Genomic DNA, 14975 nt, shown 5'->3' on the forward strand with positions numbered 1-14975 from the left:
CAAGAAATATGGGATTATGTGAAAAGACCTAATCTATGTTTGATAGGTGTACCTGAATGTGATGGAGAGAATGAATCCAAGCTGGAAACCACTCTTCAGGATATTATCCAGGAGAACTTCCCCAACCTAGCAAGGCAGGTCAACATTCAAGTACAGGAAATACAGAGAACACTGCAAAGATATTTCACAAGAAGAGCAACCCCAAGACACATAATCATCAGATTCACCAGGGTTGAAATGAAGGAAAAAAATGCTAACAGCAGCCAGAGAGAAAGGTCGGGTTACCCACAAAGGGAAGCCCATCAGACTCACAGCAGATGTCTCTGCAGAAACCCTACAAGCCTGAAGACAGTGGGGGCCAATATTCAACATCCTTAAAGAAAAGAACTTTCAACCTAGAATTTCATATGAAGCCAAACTAAGCTTCATAAGTGAAGGAGAAATAAAATCCTTTACGGACAAGTAATTGCTCAGCAATTTCATCACCACCAGGCCTGCCTTAAAAGAGCTCTGGAAAGAAGCACTAAATAAGGAAAGGAACAATCATTACCAGCCACTCAAAAAAAGTACCAAATGGTAAAGACCACTGACACAATGAAGAACATGCATCAATAACAGGCAAAACATCCAGCTGGCATCAAAATGGCAGGATTAAATTCACACATAACAATGTTAACTTAAATATAAATGGGCTAAATGCTTCGATCAAAAGACACAGAATGGCAAATTGGATAAAAAGTCAAGACCCATTGGTGTGCTGCATCCAGGAAATCCATCTCACATGCAAGGACACACATAGGTTCAAAATAAAGGGATGGAAGATTTATCAAGCAAATGGAGAGCAAAAAAAAGCAGGAGTTGCAATCCTAGTCTCTGATAAAATGGACCTTAAGCCAAGAAAGATCAAAAGAGACAAAGAAGGGCACTACATAATGGTAAAAGGATCAAAGCATCAAGAAGAGCTAATAATCCTAAATACATACGCATCCAATACAGGAGCACCCAGATACATAAAGCAAGTTCTTAATGACCTATAAAGAGACTTAGACTCCCACACAATAATAGTGAGAGACTAACACTCCACTGTCAGTATTAGATCAATGAGACAGAAAATTAACAAGGATATCCAGGACTTGAACTCAGATCTGGACCAAGCAGACCTAGTAGACATCTACAGACCTGGCCACCCCAAATCCACAGAATATACATTCTTCTCAGCACCACATTGCACCTACTCTAAAATTGACCACATAATTGGAAGTAAATCACTCCTCAGCAAATGCAAAAAAACGGAAATCATGACAGTCTCTCAGACCACAGGGCAATCAAATTAGAACTCAAGATAAAGAAACAAACTCAGAACAGCACAACTTCATGAAAACTGAACAACCTGCACCTGAATGTCAACTGCATAAACAATGAAATGAAGTCAGAAATAAAGATGTTCTTTGAAACCAACAAGAATGAAGACACAATGTACCAGAATCTCTGGGACAGATTTAAAGCAGTGTCTAGAGGGAAATTTGCAGCAATAAATGCCCACATGAGAAGCAAGGAAAGATCTAAAATCGACAGCCTATCATCAAAATTGAAAGAGCTAGGGAGCAAGATCAAAAAAAAATCAAAAACTAGCAAAAGACAGGAAATAACTAAGATCAGAGCAGAACTGAAGGAGATAGAGACACAAAAAACCCTTCAACAAATCAATAAATCCAGGAGCTGCTTTTTTGACAAGATCAACAAAATAGACTACTAGCCAGATTAATAAAAAAGGGAAAAGAATCAAATAGATGCAATAAAAAACAAAAAAAGGGGATATCACCACCAATTCCAAAGAAATACAAACTACCATCAGAGATTACTATGAACAACTCTATGCACATAAACCAGTAAACCTGAAAGAAATGGATAAATTCCTGGACATTTGCACCCTCCCAAGCCTAAACCAGGAAGAAGTTGAAACCTTGAACAGACCAATAACAAGGGCTGAAGTTGAGGCAGCAATCAATAGCCTACCAACCAAAAGAAGTCCAGGTCCGGAGGGGTCCACAGCTGAATTCTATCAGAAATACAAAAAGGAGCTGGTACCACTCCTTCTGAAACTATTCCAAACAGTACAGAAAGAGGGAATCCTTCCCAAAACATTTTATGAGACGAACATCATCCTGATACCAAAATCCATCAGAGATTCAACAAAAAAAGAAAACTTCAGGCCCATAACCATGATGAACATTGATGCAAAAATCTTAAATAAAATACTGGCAAACCGATTGCAACAGCACATCAAAGAGCTTATCCATCACCATCAAGTAGGCTTTATCCTGAGGATGCAAGGCTGGTTCAACCTACACAAGTCTATAAAGGTAACCACATAAACAGAACCAAAAACAAAGCCACATGATTATCTCAATAGATGCTGAGAAGACCTTTGACAAAATTCAATAGTCCTTTATGCTAACAACTCTCAATAAACTAGGTATCAGAGGAACATAGTTCAAAATAATGAAAGTTATTTACCACAAGCCTACAGCCAATATCATACTGAATGAGCAAAAACTGGAAGCATTCCCTTTGAAATCTGGCACTAGACAAGGATGTTCTCTCTCATCATTCCTATTCAATATAGTATTGGAAATTCTAGCCAGAGCAATCAGGCAAGAAGAAGAAATAAAGGGTATTCAATGAGGAAAGGAGAAAGTCAAATTGTCTCTCTTTGCAGATGACATGATTGTATATTTAGAAAACCCTATCATCTCAGCCCAAAATCTCCGTAAACTGATAAGCAACTTCAGCAAAGTCTCAGGATACAAAATCAATGTACAGAAATCACAAGCATTCCTATACACCAATAACAGACTAACAGAGAGCCAAATCATGAGCAAAATCCCATTCACAATTGCTACAAAGAGAATAAAATACCTAGGAATACAACTAACAAAGGATGTAAAGGACCTCTTCAAGGAGAACTACAAACCACTGCTCAAGGAAATAAGACACAAACAAATAAGAGAAACATTCCATGCTCATGGTTAGAAAGAATCAGTATTGTGAAAATGGCCATACTGCCCAAAGTAATTTATAGATTCAATGCTATCCCCATCAAGCTACCAGTGACCTTCTTCACAGAACTGGGAAAAATCACCTTAAACTTCATATGGAACCAAAACAGAGCCCACATAGCCAAGACAATCCTAAGCAAAAAGAACAAAGCCAGGGGCATCACGCTACCTGATTTCAAACTATTACAAGGCTACAGTAATCAAAATAGCATGGTATGCAGACCAAAACGGAGATATAGACCAATGGAACAGAACAAAGGCCTTGGAAGTAACACTACACATCTACAACCATCTGATCTTTGACAAACCTGACAAAAACAAGCAGTGGGGAAAAGAGTCCCTGTTTAATAAATGGTGTTGGGAAAACTGGCTAGCCATGTGCAGAAAGCAGAAACTGGACCCCTTCCTGACACCTTACACTAAAATTAACTCCAGATGGATTAAAGACTTAAACATAAGACCTAACACCATAAAAACCCTAGAAGAAAACCTAGGCAAAACCATTCAGGACATAGGCATAGGCAAGGACTTCATGACTAAAACACCAAAAGCATTGGCAACAAAAGCCAAAATAGACTAATGGGACCTAATTAAACTCCAGAGCTTCTGTGAAGCAAAAGAAAGAATCTTTAGAGTGAACCAGAACCAACAGAATGGGAAAAAATTTTTGCAATCTACCCATCTGGCAAAGGGCTAATATCCAGAATCTACAAAGAACTAAAACAGATTTACGAGAAAAAAAAAAAAACAAACAAACAAACAAACAAAAAACCATCCAAAAGTGGGTGAAGGATATGAACAGACACTTTTCAAAAGAAGACATATATGAGTCCAACAAACATATGAAAAAATGCTCATCATCACTGCATTAGAGAAATGCAAATCAAAACTACATTGAGATACTACTTCATGCCAGTTAGAATAGCAATCATTAAAAAATCTGGAGATAGCAGATGCTGGAGAGGATATGGAGAAACAGGAACAGTTTTACACTGTTGGTGGGAACGTAAACTGGTTCAACCATTGTGGAAGACGGTGTGGCAGTTCCTCAAGGACCTAGAAATAGAAATTCCATTTGATCCAGCAATCCCATTTTACTGGGTATATACCCCAAGGATTATAAATAGCTATTATAAAGACACATGTACACGTATGTCCATAGTGGCACTGTTTACAATAGCAAAGACCAGAAACCAAACCAAATGCCCATCAATGATAGACTGGACAAGGAAAACGTGGCATATATACACCATGGAATACTACGCAGCCAAAAAAAATATGAGTTCATGTCCTTTGTAGGGACATGAATAAATCTGTAAACCATCATTCTCAGCAAACTGACACAAGAATAGAAAATCGAACACTGTGGGTTGTCACTTATAGGCGAATGTTGAACAATGAGCACACAAGGACACAGGGAGGGGAGCATCACACACTGGGATCTGTTTGGGGGGGCCAAAGGAGGGACAGCAAGGGGTTAGGGAGGTCAGGGATAACATGGTGAGAAATGCCAGATGTAGGTGACGGGAGAATGGAGTCAGCAAACCACATTGCCATGTGTGTATCTATGCAACAATCCCGCATGATGTGCACATGTATCCCAGAATCTAAAGTACAATAAAAAAAGAAAAGAAAGTGTAAAATAAAATAAAAATAAATAAATAATGACTTTACCTAGTCATATCATTTTCAAACTGCAGAAAATCAAAGACAAAATTTCTTGAAAGGAAAAACACCTTATCTATAGCGGAACAAGAATAGAAATTATATCCAGCTTCTCCTCGGATACCATACAAGCAAGATGAGAGTGAAGTAAAATATTTAAGTGTTGAAAGAAAAAAGATTGCCAGAGTAGAATTCTGTATCTTGCAAAATTACCCTTCAAAAGAGGGAGAAATAAAGACTTTCTCCAACCATCAAAAATTGAGGGAAATTGTCACTAGTATACCTACCTTGCAAGAAATGTTAAAAGAAGTTCTTCAAAGAGAAGGAAAAGGATATAGGTCAGAAACACAAATCTACATTAAAAAGGAACAGTGCTAGAGAAGGAATAAGTAGGTAACATAAATGTCTGAAACAAGCCAGCACACTTCCCTCAAAAAGTTCTCCATGCCCCAGCCACACAGCATTCCTTCTTATGTTCCAGGAGCACCCACATCGCCATTGTCAAATTGCCAGAATGGCTGCTATCTTCCTCAAGGCTGTAAGTCATGTGTCCCCAGAGCCAGGTCTGTGAGGTGCTCAGTGTCTGACGAATGAACAAATGAATGACAGAGCACCCCAACCAGCAACTGGGTGGGTTGTTAAATAGCACATCTCTTTATTTGCAGTTCAGCAAGAAGACTCCAGTGCTGACACTCTCGCACGAAGAGCTCACCTGCTGGAGTCTTTCTGCCCAGGTCTGGCCCTTCTTCAGGTCAAGCAGGAGACAGATGTTCTTCTGACACGGGTTGCTCCTGGACCCTGAAGAACTTCCACCTAGGAGGTAGAGAAATGCCCAAGGGATACAACAGGGAGATGTGGTTGGCCAAGGGGTAGGACTGAGGATGACTCCCTGTAACCCCACTGTTCTCCATGTTCCCCGAGCTCCATCTAGACAGCAGAAACCCATGTAAGAACAGGCAGTGGTACATTGGGCAGCTGGAATTGAAGCCTGAGTCTGTTTCTTCCAACTCAGAAGCCCCTGCTAACAGTTCTTCATCTCTAGTCATATGCGCAAACAATTGATGTGGCATTTATCATGTGCTAGACACCATCACCCCCAAGACAACCCTCCAAAGTAGATACTTCTATTGCAATGAGGAAATTGAGGCACAGAGGTATTATGTAACTTGACCATGGTGGAGCTGAATTGGAACCCAGCTTCTGCTCCCGAGTTTGGTTTAAGTTCTGCCTTCTGTATAATAGGCACAAACAATGCCCCCTCTTAAGGTTGTTTTTGGATCAAATGAGAAACCCTGACAAACTACCTTGTGCAGAAGCTGGCATACAGTGAGTGCTCAATAAATGCCAGTACTGCACTCCAACAGCCTTCTTGTAAGCATGCTGAGGTCACTGTGCCTAAATCTCTCCCTTGGCCCCAGGATGGTCAGCGCAGCTGTTCACCACAGACAGGATCAGGGACTGCATCCCAGATAACTACTGTGGTTATTCACCCTGCCATCAACCCTCCACCTCCCACGGCCCCATAAACAGCCCCTGTGGGACCATTGGGCCAAGCACAGGGAAGGAGACCATGGGACCCAAAGTCACATCTCGGGATGTGGCAGGTCTAAAACCTAGGCAGCATCACTCCTTACACTACCATCTGTGACTCAAGGTAAGGTCAGCAGACCAGCAATAACAATGCCCTGAAACTTTTAGAAATGCAAAATTGCAGGCTCCACCACAAACTCCTAAACACAGGAGCCCAGGCCAATGAATGATGGAGAGGCGGTGCTCTCTGACACCACAGAGTCAGAGAAGCCAATATGAAACTTGACTTCAAGTCCTTCCACAAACTTAAGAGAAGCATTGCAGGAGCCCAAGACAGCCAGCCCCCACCCACCTCTACTGGCCCTTCCCCAGTAGGGAAAGGCTAAGCCTCTTTACCAAGTTCCCCACTGCAGTGCCCCTTCCCACTGCCCAGGATAACCATCTTCTCTGCCCAATTCTTCATTCATCAGCTCTCTCACCTGTTGCTCTTAGCAGTCCCAATAGGAGGCTCTCGTACTGGAGTCCTGAGCTGAGCAATCCGTAAGACGTGATATGCTGCAAGGAATAGAGAAGAAGGGCCAGGTGGAGGGAGGCTGCCTGATAGCAGAGCCTACCCAGACCACGGTACAAGGGCTGGGGTGGGAGGGCAGGCCATGCCTGGGCTGTGGCTGCAGTGGGCCTGGGATCAGAGTCACATGAAAGGGCCCTCAGCCTGGAGCCCTTCCGTGCACTGGCAGACACCATGAAAGGCTGGCAACACCCTGTCATGTGAAGCACAGAAGACACGACACAGCCCTGTGAACTGCATGCCTCTGCTCTTGATGTTGGCATACCAGAGAGAGCATTGTTGGGTGTGGGCAGGAAACCCAGCGGTCACCCCCACTCTACCTGCCCCCAGTCAGGAACACAAATCAACCAGTCCCAAACAGCTTACCTTCGTCTCACCTGCTCTATTCGTTCTTGCATGAGGTCCTCTGTGATCTCACTTGGCACTTGGAAGATACGAGTGTGGCTGCGAAAGGCCATTCATACATTGGCATATGGGATCTGAGATTCTTTCTTACCAGCATAGAGAACTGTTGGAGTTGGGATCCTGCGAACAGTGGCTCTTGCTCTGACACCATGAACTTTTGAGGTGGTCTCTTCCCCTTCTCGACTCATGAGCACAAAGTTTTTTTCACTAACCAGGTACCCTGGAGCCCCCAGTAATGCTGAACAGGTAGCAGACCGTCCCAGGGAGAGCCAGGAGCACAGAGTTGAGCGCCCTTACTGAGAGCAGCAGGCATCGGTCTCGTGAGCTGTGGAATTCACCCTTCTGAATTCACCCTTCTGAATTCCTCTCGAATTTATCATCAGCTCTTGATGAGCTGCATCACCCCAAACCCACTGTGGTTCAGAGATGATTCTAGGAAAGCCTACGGCGAGGAAGCTGCAGGGCTTCCTGGGGAGCCTCCTTGCTTTGTTTCACTGTACTGCCTCCACCTTCCTGCCTCTGGCCCACTTCACCTCCCTTCCCACCCTTTCCCTCATGAGGCCCCCCTTTCCACCGAACACCCTAGTTCTGTCTCTGTAGATAGCGCTCTCGCGGTAACGCTAGGCACTTTTGACAGTGATGACAGCATGGATGCTGCAGCAATGACCACAGCCAATGGGGAGGTAAGGTGGGCTCATGAATATTCCTCCTGCATGGCAGAGCCAGGTCTTTGGCCTAAAAGGAAGATAAAGAATGCAGGGATCCCCGAGGAGGGAGGGATCCCTGTCCTAGGAGGAAAGGGGAAGGCCTCAGAGAAGAAGGGGCAATAGCACTGGGCCCGGAGGCCATGTGGATTGGCCAGCTTGCCCAGGCTCCTGTGCTGTAAAGTTCCAGACACCCTCCCGGCTGCTATTTCTCCACTTCCTGCCCAGGTCACCAGTTCCAGGACCAGTCCCAGCAAACAGTCCACTAAGCAGTCTTTCCTGAGTGCCCCGGGCAGAAGGACCCAGCCCTTCTGTGACCTGGGTCGCCCGCACTACGCTCTCCAAGATACTCCGCAAGGCTTCCCTTTAACTAGCACAACCTTATCCACGTAGCTAACTTTTTTGAAACTGGGGACTATGTCATATTATTTTCTCTCTTTTTCCAAAAGCCTAGCAAATACCAGGTGGCCAGTACATGCCTATCAAACAAACGAATATTCAATAATGCTTCATAAGGGGATATATTTCCTGACTACATACTTATTTCAATAAGAGGGGGACACCAACATGAGTAGGCTGTGGAAGAAGGCAGGCAGAGGCTTTCGGTTTAAAACCTTTGTAGAAAACCCAGAGTGGAAAAATTATAAGTAGATAATTGACTGACTCCTGCAGGCTGTCTCAAAAGCTTAAACCTAGTCTTGTTATACAGCCAAGATTTTTTAAATATTGGCGTGTGTTATCCAAACCAAGAGCACAACGTCTGCAATTCCATAGCACAACCACGTCAGGCACAGAAAAGCCTGGATTATAATCAACAACATTTATGGTTTTAGGGGCCTCAGAAGGTTTCCCATCCAAAAAAACTGTTTCCCAGGAAGGTCTCAAATCCCACCAAGTTATTCCTTTCAGTTATGTAATTACTGTGCATTTGAATCTTCTTAAAAGGCAGATGCCACTAAAAGGGGTAAGCACATGAAAACCCTTTCTCGAGAGATGGAGCCTCCTTGATACAAGAAATTAATGCCAATGATAAAGCAGGGAGAGGGAAAAGAAAGGAGGAAAGGAAGAGGGTTCCCTCAGTTTCCTGGAGGACCAGTCTAAGCCCTTAGTCCCTCTCCTGAGAAGGGTGGCTGATGTGCTCCAGCGAACCCCAGTGAACACAGGTGCAGGAAAGGAAATAGGAAAGCCTCCCCCAGAAGAGTGACAGCTTCAGGACAGCTCCCTGGGCCTCGTTACTTGGCATCTGCAGAGCCAGGAGAGGCGGTGGGGATGGCTGTGCACTGGCAGGCACCCGAGAGGCTGGTAAAGCCACCATAACCGAGCACAGAATTCTAGCCCCGGGCGCTGGGAAGCCTCCACACACCTCAGTTGCAGATGACAACTTTGGCTTCTGCATTTTAAGAGCTTATTTTCTTTTAGCTCTTTAAAGTGCAGCCACTTCTGAGCAACTCAAGTGCAAAAAGAACAGAAGTCTGAAATGTATTCAGAAGCATTTAAGAAATGGAGTGCAAGCCCAGTTTTCCAACCCCTCAAGTCATTTAAAACTGTAGAAATGAGCTGGCCTTTCAAGATAGCAAGAATATTCCCTTAAGACCCCAAAGCAAGGCTGAGAAATTTGTCAGCCAAAGACGACATCTCCAGAGAAGAGCATCTGTGGGTTCGTGAGGAGAGGGGCTTGCACATCTCTCCCTATCCTTCTCCCTCTCCCCCCTTCACCCAGGGCAAATGGGATGCTTTACCTCCATCTTATGAACTGGATTCGTGTTCTCTCCTCCAAGACCTCCTGGCTCTGATTTGCTGACAAATCAGACTTAGAGAGGTGGTGCTTCACCTGGGAAAGCCAAAGGGGTCCATGTGATTCCTGCCCAGTGTAGCCCCCAGCTTGGCTGGCACAGAGCCCAGAAAAGCACCTCACTCTTGCCCAGAATCACTTATGGTTCGCCTCCTGGCTCTCCCTTCTCCTCACCCCCATTCCCAGGCAACATCTCAAACTCTTAGTTACCACATCTCTGGTCACATGGATGTCCTGGCCATGGGTGGGAGGCGAGTCGATGGACATCTTCTCCCTTATGCCCTGGGAAGGGTAGTTGATGGACAGCTTTTCCTTTATGCCCTGAGAAGCCTCTTCTTCTGTCTGAAAGGTGAGCAATTCCCTCTGAAAATGTCACTCTGCATCCAACCCTGAGTCTTCTTCTCCTCTTCCTTCCTGTTTATTCCTTCTCCATCACAACTCACACACCACATATTCACACACACACACACACACTCCTTACCTCACTGTTCCTGTGACGTCCTCGGAACTCCCTAAGTCCCCAGCCCTATCCCAAGCTGTTCCTGAGACACCCTTGAGCTGGAAAGGATGTAACTGAAACCCTCAAGCCAGAGTGCTTGAGAAGCAGGATGGCATTAGTGGCTGTGCTAACACATTTCCTACCAGGACACAAGCCATGATGTCCTCCAGGACATGTGAAAAAATTAGACTCAAATCTAAGGAGGGCATCTGCCAGTGAACTTGAGCTCCAGTTCCATGAAGAAGGAAGTACAGTTCCTCACACCCACTGAGACCAGCTCTTTAGGATTTTGGATACCCTGAGTCATAGAGAAATCTTACTCACTTTTTTCAACCAGTGCTGTACTACAGATACAGCCTCGCTTTCCACAACGTCAATGTCCTGGAACAAATTGGCAAGTTGGTGACCTCAGGAAACCTAGAAACCCAGCTCCTCCCACCCACCCCCACCACTGTTACTCAAAATATTTGTAATATCTCTCTGAAGTGCAGCAGGGCCCCAGAGGGGGAGATGATATATGAGAAACTGTGACTACCACCAAGCTGCTTACCGAACTGGTTATTGGTAGGAAGGGAAGCCCTACACCTTTCCGAGCGAGAATATACACAATCCAGGTTGTAATTATCATCTCTGAATTTATACCAGGCCCCCTTCTTGGCTCCCACCTTCCATTGAAGCTGCCTGAGGACTCCTATGGGACAGGGAGGTCATTGAAGGGAGGTGTCCCCCTGATTGGCTGACCCGTGATGATGTGACAATGGCCTCCCTTTGAAAGTGGTATATGTGAGTATAAATGCAGTTGCCAGGAGACCCTGAATTTTAGGCTCTGGGTGCAATGCCTATGAGTTACCGTGCTTCAAGGAGCAGAACCATTCAATAAAAGATGGCTTTCTAACACCACTGGCTGACCCTTGAATTCTTTTCTTGGGAAAGCGCTAATTTGCGAGTTCACCTTGAGGCAGAAGAATAGGGTCTGGAGGCAGGAAACCTAAAGCTGATTCACTCTGACTTCTTAGAACTAAATCAAAAGGAAAACCCCAACTTTCCATGCCCAAGTAACAAAAGGACCAGAGGCTACTCCCTTTGCAACCCTCCCCTCTTCTGCATGGCAGATGAAAAGCTGAAAGTACCTCTGATTGGTCACCTACCACAACCAATCAGGCTGGTCATGGGCCAGGTCTTCATTTTCATAGAGATATATAACTTTGTAACTTCACTTCAACCTCTGATTGGTCACTTTCCACAACAAATCAGACTTTGCATAGGGTGTAACATTGTAATTTCACTTCAGCCTCTGATTGGTCACTTTCTGCAACCAATCAGACTGATCACGAGCCACTACTTCATTTAATAGGGTATTTACCAAGTAACCAATGGGAAACCTCTAGAGGATATATAAACCCCAGAAAATTCTGTAACCAGCCTACTCCTAACCTGTGGAGTGTACTTTCATTTTCATTAAATCTCTGTCTTTGTTGCTTCAATCTTTCTTTGCTTGGTTTGCGCATTTTGTCCAGTTCTTTGTTCAAGACGCCAAGAACCTGGACACCCTCCACCCATAACAACCTGTCCTGTAACAACTTGTTATGTGCTCTTAACCTAATCATTAGTTCTTGTGGTCTGAGTTTCTTTGTCTTATACTGAAAGGGATAAAGTTGTGTCTCGTTGTGTCTCTAGTTTTCTTCTAACTGTAATAGTCCATAAATTTTCCCATGTTTTATTCTTCTCGGGACTATAGAAAACCATTTATCACTTTCTCCAATTCCCCTGATACAACCACTACACCTCTTGCCTCTCAACAATTTGCCTCAATTTTGTGTCATCCCTGACATAGTCAGAATAGACTAGGCTCTGCTGAGGACTACGGCAACAAACCAACCGCCAAATTAAAAATGTTTATTTCTCACTCTCAAAACTCTAGTGCAAGTTGGGGAACTTCCGAGTGGTTGTGTTTGTGACCTCCATGACTGCCAAATCAGGGAAGAGAGCACAGAGAGGAATCAGGTTAGTGTTCCACGTTTCAGCCCAGAGGCTCCTACTTAGAGCCTTTGAGCTAGAACTAGTCCTATGGCCTCAACCTATCTCCAAGGAAGACTGGAAATTGTAAAATAACAAATGAAATTACCTGTCAACATTTCTGTTTCTGCTGCTATCCCCTAAAATTTGTTTTCATTCTTACTGATGTAATTTTATTTTTGAATATTTAAAATATGAATGTGATTCCTAAATCAAAACTACATGAACAGATATATTCAAGGAACTTTCATCTCTTCCCCTATACCTTCAACTGTGTTCTAACTCACTTCAGAAGTAAAATTTTCATTAGTTTCTGAGCTACACATCCTGTGTTTATGTTGACAAAATGAAGCTGATACATAAACCTATTTGCTTTTTGATTACTATTTTATAAAGTGCATACAGTAAAATGTACAAATGTACATACAGCCGAGAAATATTTTTACACACACACACTCTCTCTCCTCTCTTTCACCTGTTTAACCACTGCCCAGATCAAGATAGAAAACATTTTTAGTAGGCCATTTGTATTATACTTGATTTGATGCTGTTTAAATTAATGCTGCTATGAAATTTTTATACTGTACTTATCTTTTGGTTGCCATAAGCACTAAATCTTCTGAGCATATACCAAAGATTAAAGTTGCTAGGTCATAGGCTTCACGTATGTGTAGCATTAGTATATACCAAACAGTACTGCAAAGGGGTTGCACTAACCTACTGCCCATAAGCAATGTATGAAAGTTGCAGTTACTCCATATTTCTTCCAACACTTGGTATTGTCACTTCTTTAAATTTAGCCAGTCTAGTAGAGGTGTAGTGGTAATATACTCAAATTTTTGTTTAACTGATTATCAGTGTCATAATGCATGTTTTTATTTGCCTATTGATTACTTTGGATATTCTTTTTTGTGAAGTACCTCCTCAAGCTTTGTGTCTTTTCACTGAATTGTTGATCTTTTCCTTATTGATTTGTAGATTTCTCAATATATTGTAAATAGTAGTCCTTTATCAACTATGTGTTTTGCAACTATTTTATCTCAACTTATGACTTGCCTTTTCACTCTTTTAATACTGTCTTCTGAGGAACAGAAACTCTTAATTTTTAAAGTCAATCTTATTGTTATATATTTAAATAATATAAAATTTACCCATAATAATGTATAACTAAATAATTGTTAGTAGATTCAGATAATAATGCAACCATCACAACAATCCAATTATAGAACATATCTATCACCCCAAAAATATCTGTCATGCCCATTTACAGGCAACCACTGCTTCCATTCTCAGCCCCACCAACCTGCTCTCTATCTCTAGAGATGTGTCTTTTCTGGACATTTCATACACGTGGAACTATACCATATTATGTCTGGCTTTTTTCACCAATTATATTTGGAAGGGCTGTCTACATACATTGTAGCATGTGTCGGTAATTCATTCCTTTTTATTGTGGTGTAGTATTCCACGGCATGGACATATCACATTTTGTTTGTCCATTCACCAGTTGATGTACCTTAGATGGTGTCCAGTTTGGAAGCTACTATGAATAACACTGTGATGAACATTTTTTGTTGTCGTTGTTTAATTTTTTTATTTTTCCATAGGTTATTGGGATACTGGAGGTATTTGGTTACATGAGTAAGTTCTTTAATGGTGAATTCTGAGGGTTTGGTGCACCCATCACCCAAGCAGTGTACACTGCACCATATTTATAGCCTTTTATCCCTTGCCCCCTCCCACATTTCCCCCTCAAGTCCCCAAAGTCTATTGTATTATTCTTATGCCTTTGCATCCTCATAGCTTATCTCCCACATATCAGCGAGAACATATAACACTTGGTTTTCCATTCCTGAATTACTTCACTTAGCATAATAGTCTCCAATCTCATCCAGTTCACTGCAAATGCCACTAATTCATTCCTTTTTATGGTTGAGTATTACTCCATCATATACATATATACCACAGTTTCTTTATCCACTTTTTGATTGATGGGCATTTGGGTTGTTTCCACAATGTTGCAGTTGGAAATATATATGTGCAAGTTCTTTTTTGAATAATGACTTTTTTCCTATGGGTAGGTACTCAGTATTGGAATTGTTGGATCAAATGGCAGTTCTACTTTTGTTTGTTTAACGAATCATCACACTGTTTTCCATAGCAGCTGTACTAGTGTACATTCTCACCCGCAGTGTGTAAGTACTGATCACCACGTGATGCCAACATCTACTGTTTTTTTATTTTTTTTTTTATTATGGCCATTCTTGGAAGGAGTAAAGTGATCTCAAATTGTGGTTTTGATTTGTATTTCCCTGAGCATTAGCGATGTTGAGCATTTTTTCATATGTTTGTTGGCCATTTGTATATCTTCTTTCAAGAATTGTCTATTTATGTCCTTACCCTACTTTTTGATGGGGTTGTTTGAGTTTGTTATAGATTCTGGATATTAGTCCTTTGTCAGATGTATAGATTGTAAAGATTTTTCTCCCACCCTTTGGGTGGTCTGTTTCCTCTGCTGACTGTTCCTTTTGACCTGAAAAAGCTCTTTAGTTTAATTAGATCCAGCTATTTATCTTTGTTTTTATTGCATTTGCTTTTGAGTTCTTGGTCATGAACTCCTTGCCTAAGCCAATGGCTAAGTTTTTTCCAATGTTATCTTCTAGAATTTTTGTAGTTTCAGATCTTGGATTTAAGTCCTTGATATATCTTCAGTTGATTTTTGTACATGGTAAGAGAT

General features: G+C 42.5%; 1 protein-coding gene across 4 annotated transcripts in view; it reads right to left on the minus strand.

The window, feature by feature from the left end:
- Positions 1–5359: 5359 nt before the first annotated feature.
- SPATA19 (spermatogenesis associated 19) overlaps positions 5360–14975 on the minus strand; it is a 39713-nt gene continuing 30097 nt past the window's right edge. Inside the window, exons 1-7 of one of the 4 annotated variants that reach the window (XM_009007160.5) lie at positions 10773–10915; positions 10547–10603; positions 9934–10065; positions 9671–9762; positions 7189–7266; positions 6734–6809; positions 5360–5537 (exon numbers count right to left, since the gene is read on the minus strand). In XM_009007160.5, the coding sequence (XP_009005408.3) occupies positions 6743–6809; positions 7189–7266; positions 9671–9762; positions 9934–10065; positions 10547–10603; positions 10773–10850 (504 nt within the window). In that variant the 5' untranslated portion in view covers positions 10851–10915 and the 3' untranslated portion in view covers positions 5360–5537; positions 6734–6742. Of the gene's footprint in view, positions 5538–6733; positions 6810–7188; positions 7267–9670; positions 9763–9933; positions 10066–10546; positions 10604–10772; positions 10916–14975 lie in introns of those variants that run through there. The other 3 variants (XM_078339212.1, XR_013522835.1, XM_078339211.1) reach the window with 3 other exon arrangements.

Source organism: Callithrix jacchus, chromosome 10, assembly GCF_049354715.1.
Source record: "Callithrix jacchus isolate 240 chromosome 10, calJac240_pri, whole genome shotgun sequence".
Lineage (NCBI taxonomy): Eukaryota > Metazoa > Chordata > Mammalia > Primates > Cebidae > Callithrix > Callithrix jacchus.